Source organism: Lycium barbarum, chromosome 12, assembly GCF_019175385.1.
Source record: "Lycium barbarum isolate Lr01 chromosome 12, ASM1917538v2, whole genome shotgun sequence".
Taxonomy (NCBI): Eukaryota; Viridiplantae; Streptophyta; class Magnoliopsida; order Solanales; family Solanaceae; genus Lycium; species Lycium barbarum.
The window spans coordinates 106,105,771-106,127,770 of NC_083348.1; the positions used below are offsets into that span (position 1 = coordinate 106,105,771).

General features: G+C 35.9%; 3 protein-coding genes across 5 annotated transcripts; 2 read left to right on the forward strand and 1 right to left on the reverse strand.

Annotated features, from left to right (window-relative positions):
* The first annotated feature begins 2,158 nt into the window (after positions 1 to 2,158).
* Positions 2,159 to 3,202, forward strand: LOC132623380 (zinc finger protein 8-like). The gene has a single exon (XM_060338125.1). The coding sequence runs from the start codon at positions 2,330 to 2,332 to the stop codon at positions 2,921 to 2,923; it is 594 nt and encodes a 197-aa protein (XP_060194108.1). The 5' UTR covers positions 2,159 to 2,329; the 3' UTR covers positions 2,924 to 3,202.
* A 1,385-nt stretch (positions 3,203 to 4,587) lies between these two features.
* On the reverse strand, positions 4,588 to 14,949 carry LOC132621533 (phytyl ester synthase 2, chloroplastic-like). 3 transcript variants are annotated; one of them, XM_060335843.1, is made up of 14 exons: positions 14,518 to 14,944; positions 12,859 to 12,910; positions 12,633 to 12,688; positions 11,874 to 12,032; positions 11,682 to 11,786; positions 10,430 to 10,536; positions 9,998 to 10,119; positions 9,645 to 9,753; positions 8,541 to 8,671; positions 7,838 to 8,207; positions 7,120 to 7,233; positions 6,168 to 6,253; positions 5,036 to 5,145; positions 4,588 to 4,948 (listed from the first exon to the last, which is right to left on the reverse strand). In XM_060335843.1, exons 1-14 carry the CDS (start codon positions 14,819 to 14,821, stop codon positions 4,758 to 4,760), a joined length of 2,016 nt encoding a protein of 671 aa, XP_060191826.1. In that variant the 5' UTR covers positions 14,822 to 14,944; the 3' UTR covers positions 4,588 to 4,757. The 3 variants fall into 3 exon arrangements, with proteins under 3 accessions (XP_060191826.1, XP_060191827.1, XP_060191828.1); XM_060335844.1 differs by lacking the exon at positions 11,874 to 12,032 and having other exon boundaries at positions 14,518 to 14,945; XM_060335845.1 differs by lacking the exons at positions 4,588 to 4,948; positions 5,036 to 5,145 and adding an exon at positions 5,152 to 5,376 and having other exon boundaries at positions 14,518 to 14,949.
* Positions 14,950 to 16,930: 1,981 nt separating this feature from the next.
* Positions 16,931 to 21,022, forward strand: LOC132622144 (uncharacterized). Its single transcript, XM_060336688.1, has 6 exons — positions 16,931 to 17,213; positions 19,684 to 19,782; positions 19,873 to 19,981; positions 20,061 to 20,132; positions 20,262 to 20,267; positions 20,633 to 21,022. Exons 1-6 carry the CDS (start codon positions 16,957 to 16,959, stop codon positions 20,735 to 20,737), a joined length of 648 nt encoding a protein of 215 aa, XP_060192671.1. The 5' UTR covers positions 16,931 to 16,956; the 3' UTR covers positions 20,738 to 21,022.
* Positions 21,023 to 22,000: the final 978 nt, after the last annotated feature.

Genomic DNA, 22,000 nt, shown 5'->3' on the forward strand with positions numbered 1-22,000 from the left:
ATGGTATTTTAGATTTTCTTTTAAGGAGATAATTAAGACCAATTATTGTTTGAGGAGGGTTAATGATTATAAACAAACCAAATATAAAGGGTAATTAGGACCAGACATAATTGAAATTTCAAATAAAACGCGTCAAATTTAAGGGTGTTTAGTTATTCTGCCTTAATTTTATATAAGCATGTACATTGGGATGGGAGGTTCAGCACACGTCACATTCACACGTCTTGTTAAGGGGCTACTTAAGCAGCTTGGTATATATATGAGTGTATAATATATGAAGTATAGGTGCTTTGCTTAGGCACATGTGAGAGGGAATATATAGCAGTTTTGGAAACTCCGACAGAAATTGGATGATGATAATTATAGGCTCATCTCGTTGTGATTCCACTTCCCACTCCCACTCACATCTATTCAGCACTAGCTAGTTACTTCAGTTCCCTCCTCTCCATCATATGGGAGTATCATTAATTTCAACTTATTTCTTAGACACGTGTCTACTAATTGTCATCTACTGTAACAAATTGCAGCAGTGGGGTGGGTTTGTACGACATAACAATTTCTTTTGTCCAGTCCTCACTCCCCCTCCACTTCCCAGTCCTTTTGTACACATCATATTCTTTTTTTTTTTCTTTTCTGTAAAATAAAACCCCCGAGACGTTTATTGATTACTGTAACTAATACATCACATATCTTTACTATAATTTTAGCTTTTCTTTTTCATCGTCTTGTAATCAGTCTTTCAATTATCGTAACATCAAAGAAGAAAATAAAAACATACAAAGTTTTAATCTATTGGCTTCCTTCTCGGGAAATTCACACCTACATTTAGTTTAGTTCTGAGAATTTTCAAAATATTGCATTATGCTTGTTAATTCCTTTAATTTAAATAATAGATTATTTAAGCTAAAAATTCTCCTTCTCGTAAAAGACTAGTTTCTGCACGCACAAACTAAAAAAAAAAAAAATGGAGAAAAAAAAGGAGGATTAGTACAGATCTCAGGTTGTCATTGAGGAGTAGGTTAACATAACTTAGGTGTGTACAGTATCACCATGCCTCTGGAACAGGTGTAGGAATCCATTTTAGGATTGTTTAGGAGTTGTAGGCATATTGGATAGGGTGTCATGTTAATGATTTTATTTGAATTCAAAGTTGAATATGATTAGACTTCGCTTCAATTTTTGTGTGTCAGAATTATAATATGGTACAAGGAATTGCTGAATACAAATCACACTAGGCAACACACACATTTCCTCACACCATCTTGTCAATCACTCTTCACCTTAAATTAAAGAAAGATATGAATGTTGTTAAACCAGTCTCACGTACTAGCCATACCTCGTACATCATTTAAACAGACCGATGCGTATCTATTCTCTTAAAGAGTGTTACTGATCTAGTGATATTTCCTATCTAAAAATGTAATTAAGAGCTTCCATAATATTAGATTACTAAAAACCCAACTATATGAATTTAAATTTATACAATAAATGTGGATTGAGAACCTGAAAATTAAATTGATAAATCTTTTACTAGTACACAACTTATTAACTACGTAAACTGCTAAACATAATAGTCTGTAGCTAGGTTGTAAGTGGTCGTTTGATAGGTAGCCAAAATTATCCCGGGATTACAATCCCGGGACTAACTTATCCCATCTCTTGGGATTATTTTATCCCATCTTCTAGATGGGATAAAATAATCTCAGGATAAGTGGGATGAGAAGGGATATCCCATCTTTTAAGTTAGGATGCACTTTATGCTTCGTTTGGTACAAAGTATAAATTTATATCTTCTACCAAATATGATATAAAAAATTAGTGCTGGGATATTCCAGTTTATATCATGCATCAAACGACCCCTAAGTATATAGTATAACTCTTTAAATGCCTAACTTTTAACTCCAGAAAAGGTTTGCTATTAGTATGAGTTCATTAGTGATTACACGCATTATGTGTACTTTGTGAAGATAAGTGTACTATTCTATATTAGGATGGGTAATTTAGCATGCATGCAGGGCATTGTAAACTATGAGAAAATAGTAAAAATGTAATGACATGCCCCTGCTGTACAGGTGTACACTTGAACAACTGTAGTACTAAAGCGGGGGGTGGCGGGGTAGAGATACAAACAAACAAAATAAACAGCCAGTGACACTCTCTCCCTCTGCTCTGCCAAAATCTGTCACCATTCCTGCTAATTCAGTGTTCTCCTCCCCCTTCCACTTTTTTCAGATAAGTAGTCTCTACAACTCCTATATAACACTACACTTTGTATCATCACCACATATTCACACATTCCTTCTTAATCTCCAAAGAGCTCGAGAGAAAAATGGCGGACCCCAGCCTAGTTTATGATTTCTTTAACCAGTCGTCTAATTCCACTGCCGCCACAGAGATGGTGATTTCTGATATCAATGTTCTGGATGATCAACACCCACACATCCCAAAACCTAAACCAAAGGTTCCATCTTCAAGAATGTTTTCTTGCCTCTACTGTTCTCGCAAGTTTTGCACTTCTCAAGCTCTAGGTGGACACCAAAATGCTCACAAACGTGAAAGAGCCGCTTCTCGTCGTACTATGTTCTCCACCACTGACTCCGACCGTAATAATAACATGGTACGCTTCCATTTTGTTCAGAACAACAACGACAAGATGGAGCCCACTATGATGCCTGAACAAAACATCATGGACAATGGTAACACTAATTCCCCTTTCACTAATTACTGCTGTCTCCAAGCACCACCTTCAAACAATAACAACTTTAACCCTTTCTCTTCCACCTCTGACGGGTTTTATGCTCCTCCTCCACCGAATCTCGGACATCATGTTTATTTTAGTACTGGTGATGCTGCTACTCTTTCGACTCCACAGGATTTGTCTTCCTTTGATGAACGCCAACTCGACCTTACTCTTCGTTTGTAGGAGAAACTGGGTATTGTGGGCTGCTCTGTGTTTTTGTTTTTTTCCTTTTCTGGTCTTAGTTAGAGGAAAATTTTCAGGGGTATTCGAGTTTTTTCCCCTTCTTTTTAGTATAGCCAGCAACTGAAGCAGTCAGGCGTCAGATCTAGTGTATTGCTCCACTACTAGCTAGGTACTAAAAGTAGAGTCTTAATTCCATGTAGTTCAGAACTCTTTTACAGAGATGATATGGTCTGCTCATTTCATGTTTAAGTTTTACATGTACTTATCCTTAAGCAATTATAGCAAGTTCTAGCTATTTAGCTAATGTCTTCTTTCTTCTCTTAATTTTTTTAAAATTTCTTATGAACTGCTTGTTCATGTACAACAAGTATATCTAAGTTCTGGAGAAACCGGGGTTTGGGGAGGGGTAGAAGGACTATAAAGCAGAAAAAGTGATGATGGTGGCTCCCACTTATTAAAAGTTTAAATTAAATTCAATTAATTGATTAATGATTTTATTTTGTTTGAAAAGAGTATTCATGAAGAAATCTGATAGTTGGGGATATAATATCAACAATTTTGAGTAGGAATAATATATTAATGTGGGTAGTTATTTATAGCTGCATGCATGCATGGTTCGGAAGGATAGCCCTGGATGTTTGTTAGCAGCTTGAACAGAGAGAGCACTGTGTAATTAATGCGAATGTGATGGTATATGTCTTTACTAACTACTTGTGTTATCAATCATGGAGCAGAGAAGTGAGTAAAAATGGTAACAGGTCGGTTGTCTTTATTAATTGATCAAGTACCACTTAATTAATTTTTCGTGTGTTTCTGCACTGGATAACATTATACAGTGAGATACCCCATTTATTCTACTCTGTCGTGTAGCCCCAAGAAAGTGAGCATTCTGTTGAGCTTCAAAACAACCCATTTCCCCCTTACTATTACAAAGTAAAAAACCAATCCAAACTTGTTCATTCTTCTGATTTCCTTTATTACTCAAATGTATACACTAGTAGTAGCTCTGAAATTCCTTAACCTGCAACACAACAACTTCCGCTACCACCAGAATAGGAAAATCAAAAATCAAATATCATGTTGTTAAGTACGTCCTATACTAGTTTCATCTTAACGGCAATTGTACTATTGGCGTTAATTAGACTTGCTACAAATGGTTTTGACCGATTTCAGAACTACTATACTTTGAACGACCGACGGAGGGACCACTTCACCCAAACGTTTTTTGCCTAATCAATTTTGGTCTCTTTTTCTTTTTGTTTCTACAGTTCAACTAGAGCAAACAATTGTCTGATTCTATTTTTTTTTTTTTTTAATTCTATTTTTGATTACCCTGTTGTTGAGGTGTGCAAATGAGATTATGTGATTATGTCCCCTACCCAAAGAGACCATCCGTGTTTTTGGCCATAGTTAAAGAAATGATTAAAACTTAATTCTTGTTATATAAGTTTGGCTTTCACTTCTCAAAACTTCGCACAAAATACAAAAACAAAAAAACTCAACTGATCAACCAATATTAACGTAAACATTTGGCACAGGTAATGGATGGTAATAAGTGGTCTTCCTCAAACTTAGCGTTTAACCCTGCCTTATGACTATGAGCTACTGACTGAGCTCTCCACACTATGTAAAGATTGATCAACTCGCTGCAAAATGCGATCTGCTTTATAGTAAATACCCAAGTAAATAACTTGTATACTAAATGATGCATAGCTTCTTATACAAAAGTAGGAGAGAGAACGGTGGGCATTATCATTATTATTTTTTATTTTTTTTGTCAAGAAGGTGCACATTTTATCCAGGGGAAAGAAAGAATTAAATATGTGAAAAATAACTATAGGTCAAATGTGGGAACTTCAGAATCAAAGCCATGGCTAGCCTGGTAAGGGAGGCGGGCCATGATGCTCCTATACGGATCTTTTTCTCTTTTCTCCTTCAGGTAACCAATGCATCTCTCAACCTCAGACTTCACTTCCAAGTATAATTCATGTGCTTTCTCCCTGCTTTTTAGTTCCTCCTTCCTCCCTGCAACAAGTAAAAGGTCATCAAATATCACCTCCAGGCTTCCCCAGCATATGTTACGTTAATACAGTGAGATACTTCAGGAATTACCTTCTGTTTCAATTGGCTTGCCGAAGTAGAAGTAAAAACGACCAGGAACTTTTGGAAGAATGATTGGAAGATGTACATCTTGGTTTGAAACCTCTCCTTCAGTGTCATTTCTGGGTTCACATGCAAGACAGCATCCCTCCGTGAAATTTAAGTATTACTGAACTAAGTGGTTTGCGAAGTGGACCAAAATAAATAGAGAGAATAACCGCAAATAAGAGACTAGTAGCATCAACTTCTATTTTGGCCAGACTATCAATGTTAAAAGTTTGACCAACTTGTAAGTAGTCCTCCTTATGCACAGGCCACTCTTTTTGCTCAACTGACTTCCATAGCCTACCTTTCTTCAAATTTTTAATGTTTTAGGCTAAGATGCAACATTGTCATTGATAAATTAAACAGTCAAATAGGTGATATCCATTATTAGCACCACCACATGCTAAGTAGATGATATCGCATGGCACAAATTATGCTTTAAGTGGTCTAAAAAGGTTGAACATGTTAGGTTTTCAACAGTAATGGACATTTCTAGTCTTCTAGCAAGAAGAAAGAACCACCATGGATTTCCACCTTGCGTGCAGCAAACAAACTTCAATGTCCATTGGCTAATACAACATATATAGAGATTAACGGCGTGGATGGTAAGAGAAGTCATTTTCCACGAAAATGTTTTCTGTGAAGAAATCATTTTCGGTGTTTGGTTGATAGAATTCAAAGGGAAAGGGGAAGGAAGGGGGGGGGGGGGGGGGGGTTGCGATGATTTCCTTCATTGATGGGCAAAAATCATTTTCTTACAACTATGTAGACTTTTAAACTTCATATTACTTGTTTCAACTTACACAGAAAATTATTAGTAATCCGTAGTTCTGAAAATTTTCATCAAACCACTCTCCGATTAGCTAATATTATTATTAATCTTTAATATATTATTTTTTCGAAAAACATTTCCTAACCACTCTCCGATTTGCTAATATTATTATTAATCTTTAATATATTATTTTTTCGAAAAACATTTCCTATTCGCCAACCAGACAACGGAAAACGTTTTCCAGGTAAACATTTACCATGATATGACTTCCATCATACCAAACACACACTAAGTCGGATAAACTAAGGAAAGAACAAACTCAGATACCTTAGCTTCTCCACTTGACCAGTTAACTCCTCTATGCCAGCCTTGAAATAGGGAATCTTCATCAGGTCATCGTAATCAAGGAGCATCTGATTGAAAGATTGGTGAGTGAACAAGAGGATGACTTTTGTGATATAAAAGTTGCTATTTCCTCCAATAAGGAAAACTATCTCAATGTTAATCAGAGCAAGTTTAGAATAACAGCCGGTCATAGAGAAGCATTATCTGTTTAATTGTTTCTTAAGGAAAGAGCTTCGGGGTAGTCAGATCTCTCCACGTGCTTGAACCAAATTTTCCTCTTTATCTTTCAACATAAAAGCAAAAGAACATGTTCTCCATGCTCAAAACTCTGTTTTGGAGGGATGTATTAGTAGATGAAAGTCTTTTTATAATGAGAAAAATATCATCACCAGCCAAACATAAGATATGACTCATACTTTATAACTCGGCCTTCTTAGCATGTAGAGCACTTTTAATCTTACCGCGAAGGTACGGGTTATTACATAGCTCATATTTCATGCTCATGAGGTTCATAACATAATTGTCATAAAAAAGAATTCAGCTTCATGATTTCTTTCTTAGAATCTTCTTATGGTAGTTACTAGACAAGTTTTAATATATCCATTTGTAAACTCTTTTTCTTTTCCCTTTCGAGCCATCTGAATTGGGTAACCTCAGCACTAGAAAAAACCTAAAGGATTCAGTTCAACTATTAAAATACAACTGAAGCAACAAGCTGTTCTGTGCCATCACACCTTATCCATTCGCCCTTCAACAATGATTTTCATCTGGTCGTCGTAAGTATGCAATATTGCTTTAGGCAATTGTTTTTATATTATATTTATGCATCCCAAATAAAACTAACTCAACTTTTGTAGTGAAACAGATCCACCAGAATAGATGTTGCATGTTCTCATTAAAATATTTCAAGAAACTATTTAACTCGAGAGACTACCTGGCCAATATCATCTTCTCCCACTGAACCAAAAGGTATAATTTTAGCTCCAAATCTAGCTGCCATTCTGACAAATTCAGACTGTTCTGGCCAGAACAATTTGTACTCCTCCCCCTGAAGTCAGAATACCAAATTATTAGAAAAGCAGGCATGCTTTTATCTTCTTGTCATTGGCTATTTAATAACCTTATTCAACATTTAGAACTGCAAGGATTACTGCTATTGTTCCAAGTCAATCTCCCATTTCTTAAGCAAATATCTTTCAACAACTTATTTCAGTACTTAACCTTGGCCTTATATGTTAGATATACACTTATCAAGCTTTCCCTAAAACCAGAGACAAAAAAATATATAGCATCTTGAGAAATCAACAGGTTTATAAATTTCAATTTTGATTTCATCAATATGAAAATGACCATTTAATTCTACATTTAGTGACCGGGTCAATTTCCTATCATAATTAGTATCTTCAGAACATGTAAATATTGACTCATTAATCGTTTCACCTGATTTTATGTTTCAAGTGGAGCAGAGACAAAATCACACAAATTAATCACAAACTTTTAAAGAAATGCAACCCTTAGATTCTTAAATAATATTTTTTTCCTGAGAAGTTAACGTTTGTTGTATATAACTATATATATGGACTGCAAGTCACTAAATATAGAAATATTTTAAGTAGAGCATTTCTAAGCAAGATGTTTTAACTAGATAATACCTTCCGGTGAAGAGCTTCCCGCATGCCCCCGGGATACAGCAACATGTGGGATTTTGATGATAAAAGTTTATAGAAGTTAGTTGCCGACACGGGAACTGCACCCATAAATCGGTAATCATCATACATTGATAACGCAGGCATATTTCCCACTCTTGCTCTCTTAAACATCAATGGATGTGCTATGCCTCGTAGGACAATCTTATGTTCATTCCACAAACGGGACACCAAAGGAACTAGTTCAAGTCCAAGCATCATGTGATAACCAACAAGTAAGACTGGGCCTTCAGTAGGAATTCCAGTCAGACCCCGAACAACATTCCCATTTTCGAGAGTTGATATCATCACAGGGTTGAAGGCAACTTCCATCCACCTGTGTTTTAATCAGTCACACAAGTACAAACAATTAAATAAGCTTGCAGTATTTGTGTTATTTATCAAATGAACAAAGTACACGTTAAATAGCAGATGCAGAAGACTTGATTCACTATGCCAATAAGAGCTTCTGATTAGCTTAGCCATAGTTAAGTAGTCCAAAGGTAGCATCTTATATAGAGAAGCAAGACCGCCATTAAAATATTTTGTCAGCGTGGAACCTCATTAACTAGATATCCTGTCTATGCACTTAGAGCACAATATACAACTGTCAGTGACTAGGAAGCAAATTATGCGTCCTACAGTTCCAACATAGAGCAGGACAATATACCTGTACGGTTTATACACGTTGTCAAACTCAGAAGTGCTTGGCGGCACAAAATCTGTGACGAAGTCAAGGTGTCTTCCACGTCGATAAAAATTGGCACCCGTCATGACAGTTACCAAATTAAAGTCTGCTTCCTGCACAAAAAATTCAACTTATCATATACCCCAGCATGATTCGGTATGAATGCTTTAAAAGTTGGAGTATTATCTTTGTGGGTACCCGAAGTAACCAGTTATATGTATGGAGCACTTAGAGCGTACAGGTAGGCTATTGCAGGACTATACAGCCTATTATACAAACTGCCATGGCACTGATTCTTTCTGTAGGACGTAAGGCATATAATATGCTACTATGTGACATATTTATGGAATCACACTGATAGAGTAAATCTGTTGGAAGGCAACATTGAAGTTTGCACTTTTTATCTTCCATCTTGGCGAAGAAGAAAAAAAGTGCAATATCAGGACTGTAGCATACCTGACCTGATATCCTAAACTACAGCAGATATTAGAAAATGAGAGAAAAAGCTACAAACTTCAGCTGATATACAAACTGCAAGGAAGACTCCAAGTTGGAAGAGTGCAGCGAATATCCCAATAATCAATAACATAAAATGAATGACAAGGACCTACATTTTTCCTAAGCAGCTAGAAAGCACACTCTTAACAGAAAATTGCAAGGGCCAAACACAGAGGGCTTGCTATCATCTTACCTCACTATGCCCATAACTGATCCTTGAGGTCCCATCTCCTACTTCACTTATTCCTAAGCCTATTCATTCACTAAGGGGCATGTTTTTTGCTCCATTTTACAAAAAAAAAACATTTTTTCTTTTTGTTTTTCATTATCTTTGTCATTGCATAAACCTCAACGAGACTTCAGGTACAGGGTTTTTGAAAAGAAATCTATCTATATTTGATGCAGAGTCTACTCAAGAAGTTCTCTGCTTTGTTTCGTTGTTTGTTGACAAAGATTACTCCAAAGAAAGTCTCTGAACTATTACCGTTTGCATTAGCAGTTATCAATCTGGTATAGAACTGAAGTCATTTGTGGAAGTTGGAAAGAGGAATTGGTTCTCAATTGGTTTGGAAAAGAAGAACAGCCTACCAGGAGAAGGACATGACCACTGTTATTAAATCTCCGGATCTCACAGTTTGGAAGCATCTGATGAAGCTTCTCAGATTCCTCAAGGCTGGGTATCAAGTGATCCTTTCCGCTGCATAGAAATATAACTCTTAGCCACGCATAGTGCAGTTGTGAAAGCTAACCAGAATTAGGTATTGCTCGAAATGTCTGGAAAAAGAAGAGAATGCAACAATTCTAGTCTACACTAATAAACTTCTTGTAAAGATGTCAATAGAGAGAGAGAAAATCAACTATTTCCCGGGAGGGAGTAGGCGTTTAAAAATCTCGCTCTCATCAAATTTTACCACTGACACACTGGAATTCTGAAGAATTACCTCGAAAGTACCAGAGTTTGTGCTTTGACAGCATGGAGGCGGGAACTGACAAAAGCTGCGGCTGCTTTGAGCATCTTCAGCCGCCAGATAAGTGTTCCTACAGGTAACACATCAGCCAGCACCTGCGACCTTTTTCATCATTTTCTTGCTCAAACTGACAACAAGAACAAACTCTAACTGAACATATCAACTAATAATGGTTATCTAAGTTAAAGTCTTCGAAGTATCAAAGCTAGAGTGGAAAAAGAAGATACCAACATGGATAGACATGGTCAACATAAGGGAATGTCATCAATGCTAAGAAGATGCCACAAAGAATAAATTGATGAAAATGTCCGAATGCAACATTTTTTTCTAGGATGACCAGACTTTAAGAGTAAGAGGGATGACTTTCACATTTAACCTACTGACTTTAAGACTTTTGGACCTTACAGATAAGTAGGATGAAAATGCTACATCACCACGAAATAACTCTGCTGCTGCTTGTTGCAAAGGGTGTACGCTGCCAGGAATTGCCACTGCCACCCTTGCAGGAACACCTAATCATTTAATTGAATCAGTTGTCAATTTCATCTAAAAGTTTACCACAAAGTAAACTCAGCTAACCAATTTAAGCAAGAAAAATGGCAAGTATCCACTGAAGTTATTTAGTTCCAATCAACAACTAACACCTCAATCCCAAGCAAGTTGGTCGGCTATATGAATCGTCACTCCATTTTGAGCACTTCACAGTCCAATATTAAGGAGGGATTTAGTCCCAATCAACATGATAAATAAAACTAAGAAGATGTAAATTTATTCTTGCAAGCACTAAAAGAACAGGTGATGATGTATTAACATTACAAATCAGATGCATATGAACATATACATATACTTCATCAAGAGAAGTTTAAAAGACAGGCTGTAATAACAAGATGAGGTGTTTTTCTAAATCTATTTCTTCTCAAAGAATTATGCATACAGCAAACATATCTGAATGATTTGTTCAATATTGGGATTAAGTTCTTCAAGTTATTGGTTTTTCTGACTCAGCAGTCAAACCTTTCAAGTTGAATGGAAGTTTGTGGTGCAAGTTAGAAAAAACAAAGACCAGAATAAGTTGCTGCACACTTTGAAGAAGTATGGTTTGTCTCAACAGATACACACATCTTTTGGAGCAAGATACAACGTGAAGTGAGAGATATGTGATTATATATAGTGAAATAGATAGGCAAGTAAAACATCTTAATTAGTGACAGGAGAGCATGTTTAGCATGTTTCCTCCTACGGCCTTAAAAGGCAACTCATACAATTCTAGTCAACAAGATTTCTGATAAAAAAATTCAGAAGAAATAAATAGTCCTGAAGCTAGGATCATTTATCTACCAAACCAAACAGTTTACATTTAGCACGGAAACCAAGTACATGTAGGAAAAACAACTTCTCTTTTGGTAGATTTCTGGAAAAACTGAGTTCGGGAGTATTTAAAAAAAAAAAAAGTTAACCTTTTCTGGAAAAATCATTCAAACAAACAGTTTTTAAAAAAACTCAAAACAAACTCCATTTCTGGGAACTTCAAAACATATGCCACCAAAATATACAACTACGAATTGTTAGCAGTTATCATAATGCTAGTTTAGCAAGTCAAAATTCCATCCACTTGAACTATAATTCTCATAAATCAGAGGATGAAGGTAATTATTACCTGTAGTCACACTTAGCATTTTAACCATGCTTGGATGAAGTTGCTCAGGAATGACTTCTGACAACGTTATCAGATTTTGCAGCTGAGACTCCCGTAAACGTGTGGCTGAGACACATCATTGCAATAAGAACTATGAAATGATTCAGGAAATATAAAATTTTCTCACATAATGATAATGACATGCTTTTCAACCTGGGTTTGACAAAATTAGAGCAAGATCAATATGTGGATTACGAGCAGCAACAGCAAGTGCTAGACATCCGCCAAAAGATTCTCCAAGAAGATAGATGGGACGTCTTGGTGCATGGTGATTCTCTGACCTAACAGTTGCTTCAACCAGGTGCACCAGGTCTGAAGGACAGTTAAGGGGAAGTATATTCCACTTTTACTTTCATTCAAATGATAAAACTAGCACACATTCACAAGTTTAAAAAGAAAAACTGCTTAAGATGGAAACAGGACAGGTTTGTCTAGTAACATTGTCCAAACTTTAAAGTGGACACGAGTTAAATTACATATTACAAAGAAAGGCAAAAATGAAAAAAGCACAAGATATCAGGGCATAGACATTTCATTTTAATGTTTAAAGAGTAACTGCATGGCTTTCCCAAATGCACCGCGTGCTCAGATTTGTTAGCTGATTCATAACTCTCTCATTCAGCTGAATCTAAAGGGATCTTTTTCACAAATTACATAAGATCTATACCTGTTATGCAACACTAAGAAAGAGAATTTGACTTCAGTATATGATAATAGTAGTAATACATCCTCAGATCATCGCTTCTGAATTTCCATGTAGATCATACAACGAGCCAAAATTTAGAGGCAACAGCTCTTACTACCATTTCTACTCTTTAAAATATTCTTATTCAGATGTTTGGTTTCCATTTATTAAAATTCAAGCAAGCAATTTTGCCTAAGAACACAACAGGGAGATGAGGAAGGAGAGACCTGAGAACGATGTTCGATCTGTAACTGGAACATGGAGACACCATATATTGAAGATCCTTCATGTACGCAAAGCACCGCCCAAAAAGAAAAAAAAGAAAAAAAGAAGAAGATAACTTAACAGGATATTTTTTTCAGGTACAACACAAATTTCTTAAGGACAGTAGTGCTGAAAATCAAACATTTTAAATTCTGACATTGTGCGAAAAAGTTCAATTCACAAACTTACCTTCCAAGTCTTCTGTGATGCTTTATAAGGCCAAGTCCAATACCATCAATCCCTGCAATGTTCCAAGTAAATAGAACCTAGCTTAATTAACTGACAGAGTAGCTATTTAGATCACTGTATGAACAGTTCATAGACGATGATATAGAGAAGGATATCTGTCCAGCGTGTGCTACATATCAATATTTGCACTATGGCTTTGTTCACGAACAATCAGTTACAAACTTTGCCATTACAGCGAGTTGAGAGGATTTTAATGTTATTATATAAGAGGATCAGTAAGCTAGAGCCTATTATTATGTCCAACAACTTAATATTTGTTTAATTCCTTTTGTAAAACCAAAACATAGTTGAGACAATAATCGAAGTCCAACATAAGATAATCCCAAAATTATTACTCAATGTCTAATAGACATACTTAACATTCTACAAACAATATTATTTTATACAATTTTCACAAGTTTGGAAAATTCAATCTATTAACTATTCAACTTTAAGAATGAAAATTTTATTTTACTATTCTTTCATAAGTACTTTTACATATAGAAGTTAAACTAATATCCTAAACTTTGTACTTACTCAAATAAGTAACATAAAGTGTGGGACGGAGGGAGAATCCTTCTGGAGCTAGGAATCTAACAAAACCACAAGACAGATATATAGTACAATATAACAATGCAATACATCAAAATTGAGGCATGTAAAATTCAAAAGTTAGCTACAATAAACAGCATATAGTTAGTGCTCTTTATTTCCTCGTTCAAATGTTTTTTTTACAGTTATGTCTTCTATATGCTGTCTTGTTCATAAAAGGTGGAATACTAAGATGTTCGGACCTTAGCTTTACTGCGGTTGTATAACAATCATGAGGAGTTGAGTATGACGAGGAAGTAATGTAAATGATAAAAGGAAAATATACTGCCTCGTCGAGATCGGTAGCAGCTATATTATCAGTGACTAATACCGTCCCATGTTTGATGATGACTGCAAAAACGTGGACAGTTAGGTAGGTAGAAGACACAATCGAAACTTTCTACTCTCACTAATTAGCATGTCCTGATCTTAGATATATATAGGAAGATTTGGAGGTTGAGGATTAGGATAGAAGTAGTTGAGTTTCGTAGTGTGTGTGAGAGATGGGGCTAGCCTTTCCATATCTTCTTCTTCCTTTTCTTAGTAGTATTATCTTTATTTTAGTATCGTGTAGATCACTATGTTTCTCTTACATTTTTGCATTTGACTATGTTTTTTTAGCCGAGAGTCCACTTTTAAAACTACACTAGCTATGTTGTTACATTTTTGCATTTGACTATGCTTTTTTAGCCGAGAGTCCACTTTTAAAACTACACTTGCTATGTTATGTTGTTGTTGTTGTAATACTGCATGTCCTAATCCAAATCGTTTTTTCCTCTCCTTTTATTGTCTTAATTTATTTGAACTTATTTTTTTTTAATTCATGCTAAAATGAACCTCTCTTTTCTAATTTAGAAATAACGGTCATATAAATTTTCAAGGCTTATTTTGAATCACAAATTTTAAAAAATTTCCCTCTTTTTTAAATATCATGTCCAGTTAAATAAATTCGTATAAATTGAAAAGGGGAGTATATATTAGCAGAAGATAGAAAATGAGTAAAGTTGGTGATTCATTTAATTAAATGACCTGGTAAATAGAGCAAGAGAGGGGAGTCTTTGATAGGTGGACCGCACTCCAAGGGGGAAAACCAGCGTGGTGGCCCACCGGAGCCAATCATATCCTTGCTCCATTCCATGTAATCTTTCATAATCAAACTTGTTTTCTCAGTTATGGAGTTGCTGCTTCCCTTGTTGCTCGACAGAGCAGGCGTCATCTGTGCTGGCGGTTGTGATGCACGCACCAAATAATTGAATCTGACGTGGAGGCATGATGAGTTCCGATATTGGAGCAGCGGCGAAACACCGGCCGCCGTGTAAGCGCCAGCAGCCATTGGACAAAAATCAAAATGCCTTTCCTTTCTGCAATAAGCTTTTTGCACTATATGTACCGTAAGAAAAAGTATTGAAATGGAAAGCTCGTCATCTTTGACTTTTACTCCTTTACTTATGAATTCATGACTACCAAATTACCAATATGTAGAGATGTCTTCTGGACCCCACACCCCACTTAATCACTTTTTCAAACTTTTGATCAAGTACGTAAAAGCCAACCTTTATTAACCCATCCACATGTTAATTGTTACTCTTAAAGGGTTAAGACAAGTAATACAAGGATTAGTAATGCAATGATTGTAATATTGAGATTATTTTTTATCAAGTGTTTAGTTCATTGTATTAAAAATTAGATATATAATGTATAATCTAAGCTTGTGTTTGGTTTAAAATTGTAAAAAATCTTCTTTGCAATTATACCCTGAATATTTGTGGGATTTTCCATTTCATGAATTGAAAAAAGGGTTTGAGGGGTAGTTTAATCATCATCGGGGTCTTATCTAGATATAGTTAAACCTGGTATAAGTAATCCCTTAATTTTCTCGGTATTAGATAAGCCTCCTCGGTTAGATAAGTCCCCTATGTGTATATAAGTAATCCATATATTAGGTATGATTAAATTGAATTGAGTAACCAAACATTATATTGGATGGATTAAATTTTAATACAAAGACTATTTTGATTAGTAAAGCCGACCAAACGACCCCACCAAACGACCCCCACCAAATAATGCTTGTAGTACTTAATTTGGATGGGCGGTACAGGCTGCTTTTATATGAACTCTGTCTAGTTGTTGCATGCCACACAATTTCTTCGGTAACCAACCTTAAAAGGCGTATTGGGAAACAACTTTCTTATTGAAACAACAACAGGTCAGCAAATTAGATTATTAGGATGAAGCATATTTCAATAAATTTGAATTTTAACCACTTGATAACTAAATGATGATGCTGTCTATTTTGTACACACCACACGCTAATAAATATCCGATTTGGTTTTTGATATATGAAGGGATTGCTCTATCAAAAGTATATGAAATTAAACACCGAGAATATTCTGCTCGAATCCACTATGAGCTATTATGCGTAATAATAGATATTAAAATTAATTTTCTTCTCAAGTGAAAGGGTAATTGGAATGGCAACCGCGCTAAAGAGAAGAGATATTAAAATATTTGTTCTTCTCTAATTTGTGACTGCTCAATAACTATAATAGAGGACAAAATCCTTCTAAAATCATATTACGAATAATTACATATTATGCGTCTGTCTGGGTCAGATATGGATCCTTTTATTTGCTTTAATTGCTTGACACTGATTTATCTTATCTACGCTGATAAGATATAAATATTACTCCAATCCAATTTAGCTTGATTTTCAAATGAATGTTACGACGAACCGCCAACTTAATAAAGGAAGCTAGTTCTCGTTCTTTGGACCAAACCTATAATTGAATAAAAATGAGTTCGGCACTATTTTTCACAGATGGGGAGAGAAGGTTACGATAGCAAGTGCTTTCCCGCCCGAAGAGCCTCCAAAACAAGATATGATGTTAGGGTTGGGTGGCCAATTTCTGGCGATCATTAGATTTTTGTGACAAGGCAGCTTGAAGATTTTATGTTAATCCACTAGAATAATCAAGATTTGGAATCCAAAATTTGGCGGTGAGTAGAATTTGTGACAAGATTACTATTCTACGGAGATCCACCAATATCGTGAAGATTTAGTGGCCATGGTGATTTTTGGTTGTAAATCTATTTTTATACTTTTTTTAAAATAAGGTCAAAACTTAAATAGTGACATGGAAGGATCACATTTGTCCAATTCACCTTATTAAATGAGAAACTTCCCAAAATAGTTGCCCGCCAAAATAATAGCCAACAAATGTATATATTAATATATATATATAAAATATACATTTTCATATATAATTAGTTGTACTTTTGGCTGGTGAATGTAATTAATTTTTACCGACGGGCCAAATGTGTAATTTATCCATTTATTAAGAGAACAACTTGAAACATGGGCTTAATCCATCATCAAGTGGCCCATATGTGTTTAGGTTCAGTCCAGTTTAGAGCAACGTCACTGGAAAAAATTAGACGAATGATATTGGAACATGTGGCTAATCTCCGATGCATAATGCTATGAAATACACGACTCGAGAAGCTGAAAAGTCTCGTCATCTTCTGTATCTGAATCTGAATCTGAATCTGAGCATGGCGGAGAAGTTCATCTTAGCTACCGTATTAGCTGTATTATGTTTGTCATGGACAATCTCAGCCTCCGACGGGCCATTCATCGTGGCACACAAGAAAGCCCTTCTTACTCGCGTCAAATCAGACATCGAACGTCTTTCCATCTCCATCGACATCTACAACCAAGGATCTGCGTATGCCTTCCCTCTTTTACTCTTCCTGCATCTCTATTCTCTTGTTAGGATCTCATGCATTGCTTCCCTAAATCCGGGTTTGTTTCCTCTTTCCATATTAGGAAAAGGATTCGATTTAGAGATAATCCGCAGTAATTAGCATTAATTATGAGAGCGAGCTGCCTCTCTCCGACCTTACTTGTGGAGTCAAAGCTAATAGATATAACCATAGTTTGCTCAATTGGTAAGGATATTAAGTTCTATGCTACATGCTAGCCTAATCTCAGTTTTCTTCTTGTTTCATTTCCAAATAGGGATACGAATTTTCTTGATCTGATTATTTTATTGGGTTACTAAATGTAATTTATGGAATTATCTTCTTCCTTTCTTGTTGTTTTTTTCCCTTCCCTATTGCTGTATAGGGGAAGTGCAACTTCAAATCGGGAAATCTGATTCTTTTCTTATCGAAATCCCTATAAGATGTTTTATTGCTATCTTCTTCTTGTTGAAGGTGAAGCATCTCTTTTGAAAAAGAGACAACAAATTGCAAAATGATCTTTACTGGAATCCCCTTTTGACTTTACCTCCCATCCTCAGTAATTAAGCATTATATTTGTATGTTGCCAGGAATAAAAAGAGTAAAAGATTCTTATCGCACTTTAGATTAGCTTTCATCTCTGTGTCTATTGTCATCTGATTTTTACGGTTTGTTGATCTTTAGGGTGTAGTAAGACCCTTCTTAATGGTTGTAATTGTAGTTTGATACAACTGATTTGTCACCAACAGGCAACAGTTGAGTAAACTTTATCAAGCTTGATGAACAAACACTGAGATGAATTAAATGAAGGGTTAAATGTTTTAGTTCCAGTCTTTGATTGATAATAGTAGGCTGTAGCTGATAGTTTGGAGTGTAAAATCATTGTCTGCAATCCTTATCTGCTAATTTTTGTGAAAAATGTGAAAGGACAACACATGGGACCAGTTAAAGTTTAATGGGCAAAAATTAAAGACCAATCCAAAATAAGGACATTCCTGCGAATTGCCCATTTATTAACGGGCAACTTGAAACTTGGGCTTAATCCATCATGCTAAAGTAAGCAATCAAGTGGCCCATATCTGTTTAGGTTCAGTCCAGTTTAGAGCAACGTCACTGGAAAGAATTAGACCAAGGATATTCGAACATGTGGCTAATCTCCGATGCATAATGCTAAGAACCCTCGCTATGAAATACACGACTCGAGAAGCTGAAAAGTCTGTCATCTTCTGTATCTGAATCTGAATCTCAGCATGGCGGAGAAGTTCCTCTTAGCTACCGTATTAGACTGTCTGCAATCCTTAGCTGCTACCTGAAGTCCTATCTTCTGAACCTTGATTCTGCTATGACATCTTTTGGTTAATGACCACCTGAAGATTTAATTAACATCTATATTTTTATGTGCGAGGAAGTATAAAGGGTTACCTCTGCATTGTGGAAATTTAAGACACTGTTTCTGTGACTTAGATTTCCATTTCATCAGGACAGATTTAAGCATCATTCTGGTTGAGTGTTAGCTTTTTCCTGGTTTCTCCAATATGAGAGGGCAATTTAACATGTGAGATCACATTATTCATGGGGCGCTTTAATCAAAGTGCTCATCTGTTGCCTAAAATAGTATAGGAGACTAGATATCTAAGGGGTGCTATATGGTGCGTGGCCCTATGACTTGCCATGTACATTGTGCATGTGGGGTTTGGGGTTTACATAATTAAGTTTTGTCCTAGTGCCTTTCTCTTTTTATTTTACCTTTGAGTATGGAAAGTTAGAAGCTGCACTATCTAACTAACTTCTTGGTTTATTTTGTAAGAAACTTGGATTTAGTATTAGAAAAAGGTTTAGTTCTGGGAAAACTGATTTTTGTTTCGTTTTTCCGCAAACAAATCTTAATATTTGGATTAATTTCAGTAGAATTGGTTCTGTTTATTTGAAGATGGTCTTCAGTCTGTTTCTTTGGAAAAAATATCACTGGAACCATTATGTATATTTTTAGTAGCTTTTATATAAAAAAAATCTTTACTACAATAAAATTCAGTCGCCTTGGAATAAAATTTGGTTGTTAAGTCTTCGGGGTAAGAGTAAGACAGTAAACCACTAGTGATATTCAGTGAAAATAGTATTTTTCCTTTTTCAATAATAATGTGTTTCTTACTTTCTTTTCACGCCGTCAGCAATCTCTCGGTACATTTCGACATGATTCAAACCTTGTGCTCGTTCCCAAACCATGTGTGGGATAGACTAGTTCCTTGGTTTCAATGTGGTGATAAGTTAAGGAATATAAGAATCTCATCAGCTAATTTAGAGAACGACTTGCGGGATTGTTTTTATCCTTTCTTGTGCAACCGACATCACTCTAAATTGTTCTCAAAATTCCACCTCTAGATTTCTGCCATTTGCTATATACATTATCATTTGCCGATGATGTGCCTTTGACATGAACAAGCTCTTTTTATTCAGGACGGCATATGATGTGAGTCTTTATGATGACAACTGGTCTCAAGATGTATTTGAAATTGTCGCTGGTAACACATCCATGTCATGGGAAAGGCTGGACGCGTGAGTCCTCTCATTATTGGTGGCATCTGACAATTTAATTTCTTTATCTCGTCTCTGTTTTTTCATGTTGGTTTGTTTGTCTGATGTCAGTGGGGCTTCTCTCTCCCATTCCTTTGAGTTGGAAGCTCAGAAAAAAACAGTGTTTCATGCGGCACCAGCGGTCATAACATTCCGCATTCCCACTAAGGCTGCTCTACAGGTTTGACATTCTTGCTTATATGCTTCTACTTGATATGCTTGATGTGGATAGGTGTTGATCAATAATGTCCTCGTTTTAGGAGGCATTCTCAACTCCAATCCTCCCGCTTGAAATACTCGCTGATAGGCCTCCAGAGAAGAAGTTTGACTGGGTAAGCTTGAATACTAGTAGCTGCAGCTGGACAAACTACATAACACATATTTTGTTAATTATAGTTTGCTAAGAGATGAATTTCCTTTTTTTGCATGGACTGTCCAAAACTCTTGGTGAATATTCACAGGCAAAGGTATGACATCTTCCTACAATAATGTTTAGATTTGATAATGCTTATTATTATTACCTGAGATTACATACAAAACTGGAGAAATAAGCCGTTACTAGGTTATCAGTCAATATCTGATATAGAAAAGACGTATCTGAATTTAGAAAGAATGAGGACTACATGGATGGAAAACATGTCTTATATCTCTGTAATAGCTCCCCTAAGTTCGACATGTTAAGTTGAATCTAGAATTTCTGTATCTTACATGTCCAATGTGTTTGCCTTTGCAAAAGGCAGTATGGGTTTTCTATGATTAAATGATGGCACTTTATAGAAATATTTGTAAGTTCTGAGAATTAGGGCCTCATTTTGTTTCACCTTGTTTGCAGAAGTTGATGGCAAAATATGGTTCCTTGGTTTCTGTGATCTCAATTGTGGTTCTATTTGTGTACCTGATTGCGACCCCTTCAAAGGCAAGCAAAAAGAAACGCTGAATACAAATTAGCTGGCTTGCAACTTGGTCATTATTCAGGGAAGAATGCTTGGAACCTTCAGGCTTATCCTGTTTGTCCTTGTTAGTCAAACAGTTTATGTACCAGTTTTAACTTTTACACTTGTAACAAATCCAAGCAGGTAATTAGACTGAGATGTTAGTCTTATCTCTTAGCTAAGATTTTCACTTCTATGAGAATTTTGTACTGGGTTCCTTGAAAACCTAAGTTTTGTTTTTTTGTCGGTTTGCTTGCTTCTTGAGCATCAATGATTTCATTTTTCTCACACTTCCAAATGTGCCTTTTCATTATTAAGAGGTGCGAAATATTGCTGGTCGGTTGGATGATGGGTCGATTAGAATTGTTTATCTGACAAGGACGACCTGGTTTAAGTAAGGTTCTAATCATTTCAGGATGTTTGTAATATTATAGGTAACCAGTATTTGATGCACGAGTTCCGTTGGATATATTATGTCTTCTGCTGATGGGTAGTTTACATCCGCAGAGCATAATTCCTTATTTTGAATGTCTTAAAATATGTTTTGGTGACGTAATTTAGATCAACTTATGAAACTGCAAGGTACTCTAAAATTCTCTGGAGTTGTTCGACTATGCTTTTACAAACAAAACTGTTAAGAAGCATTCTTGTCTTGCTCAACAGTTGCCCAAGTTTTTGAAATGAGTACTGACGAAATCCAGACCGTTGAGGAAAGAAACATCTTTCCTTCAAGCCTTTATACCCACTAGTTAAAATGCCTTGCTGCCCATTGACCTCTGCCTCGGCACTCTTCTTCCAAACCCTTACTCCTTCCTTACAAATAACAAAGTTCCCCTGTTTTACTCACCTATTTTCCAGCCCGGAATTACAAGAATGGTCATTTTGTTGATAAGGTGAACGAGGGAACAGATATCCAGAGTACTATGTCCAGTTAATTACATGTATCAGTCATATAGGGAGGATAATGCAATAAAAACTGACAAGATATTGATTGATTTGGCCCTCCACTAGAGGAATCAAAGACGAAGCAAATATGTAGATTATAGAATAAAAGAAGTTCTAATGAATTACCCAATTCACCACTCTCGCAGTCGCAAGAGCCACATCGACTAGTAATAGTACAAACACCACAAGAAATGAGCAAAAGAACGAAGAGAAAAGGAGGTGGAGTATCAGATCTCGAACTAAAGAAGTCTCCACTATATGTAGATACAAACTCTCCGGCCGCTCAATGTTATTGTAAAGAGACTCGGTCTCGAGTTAAGCTA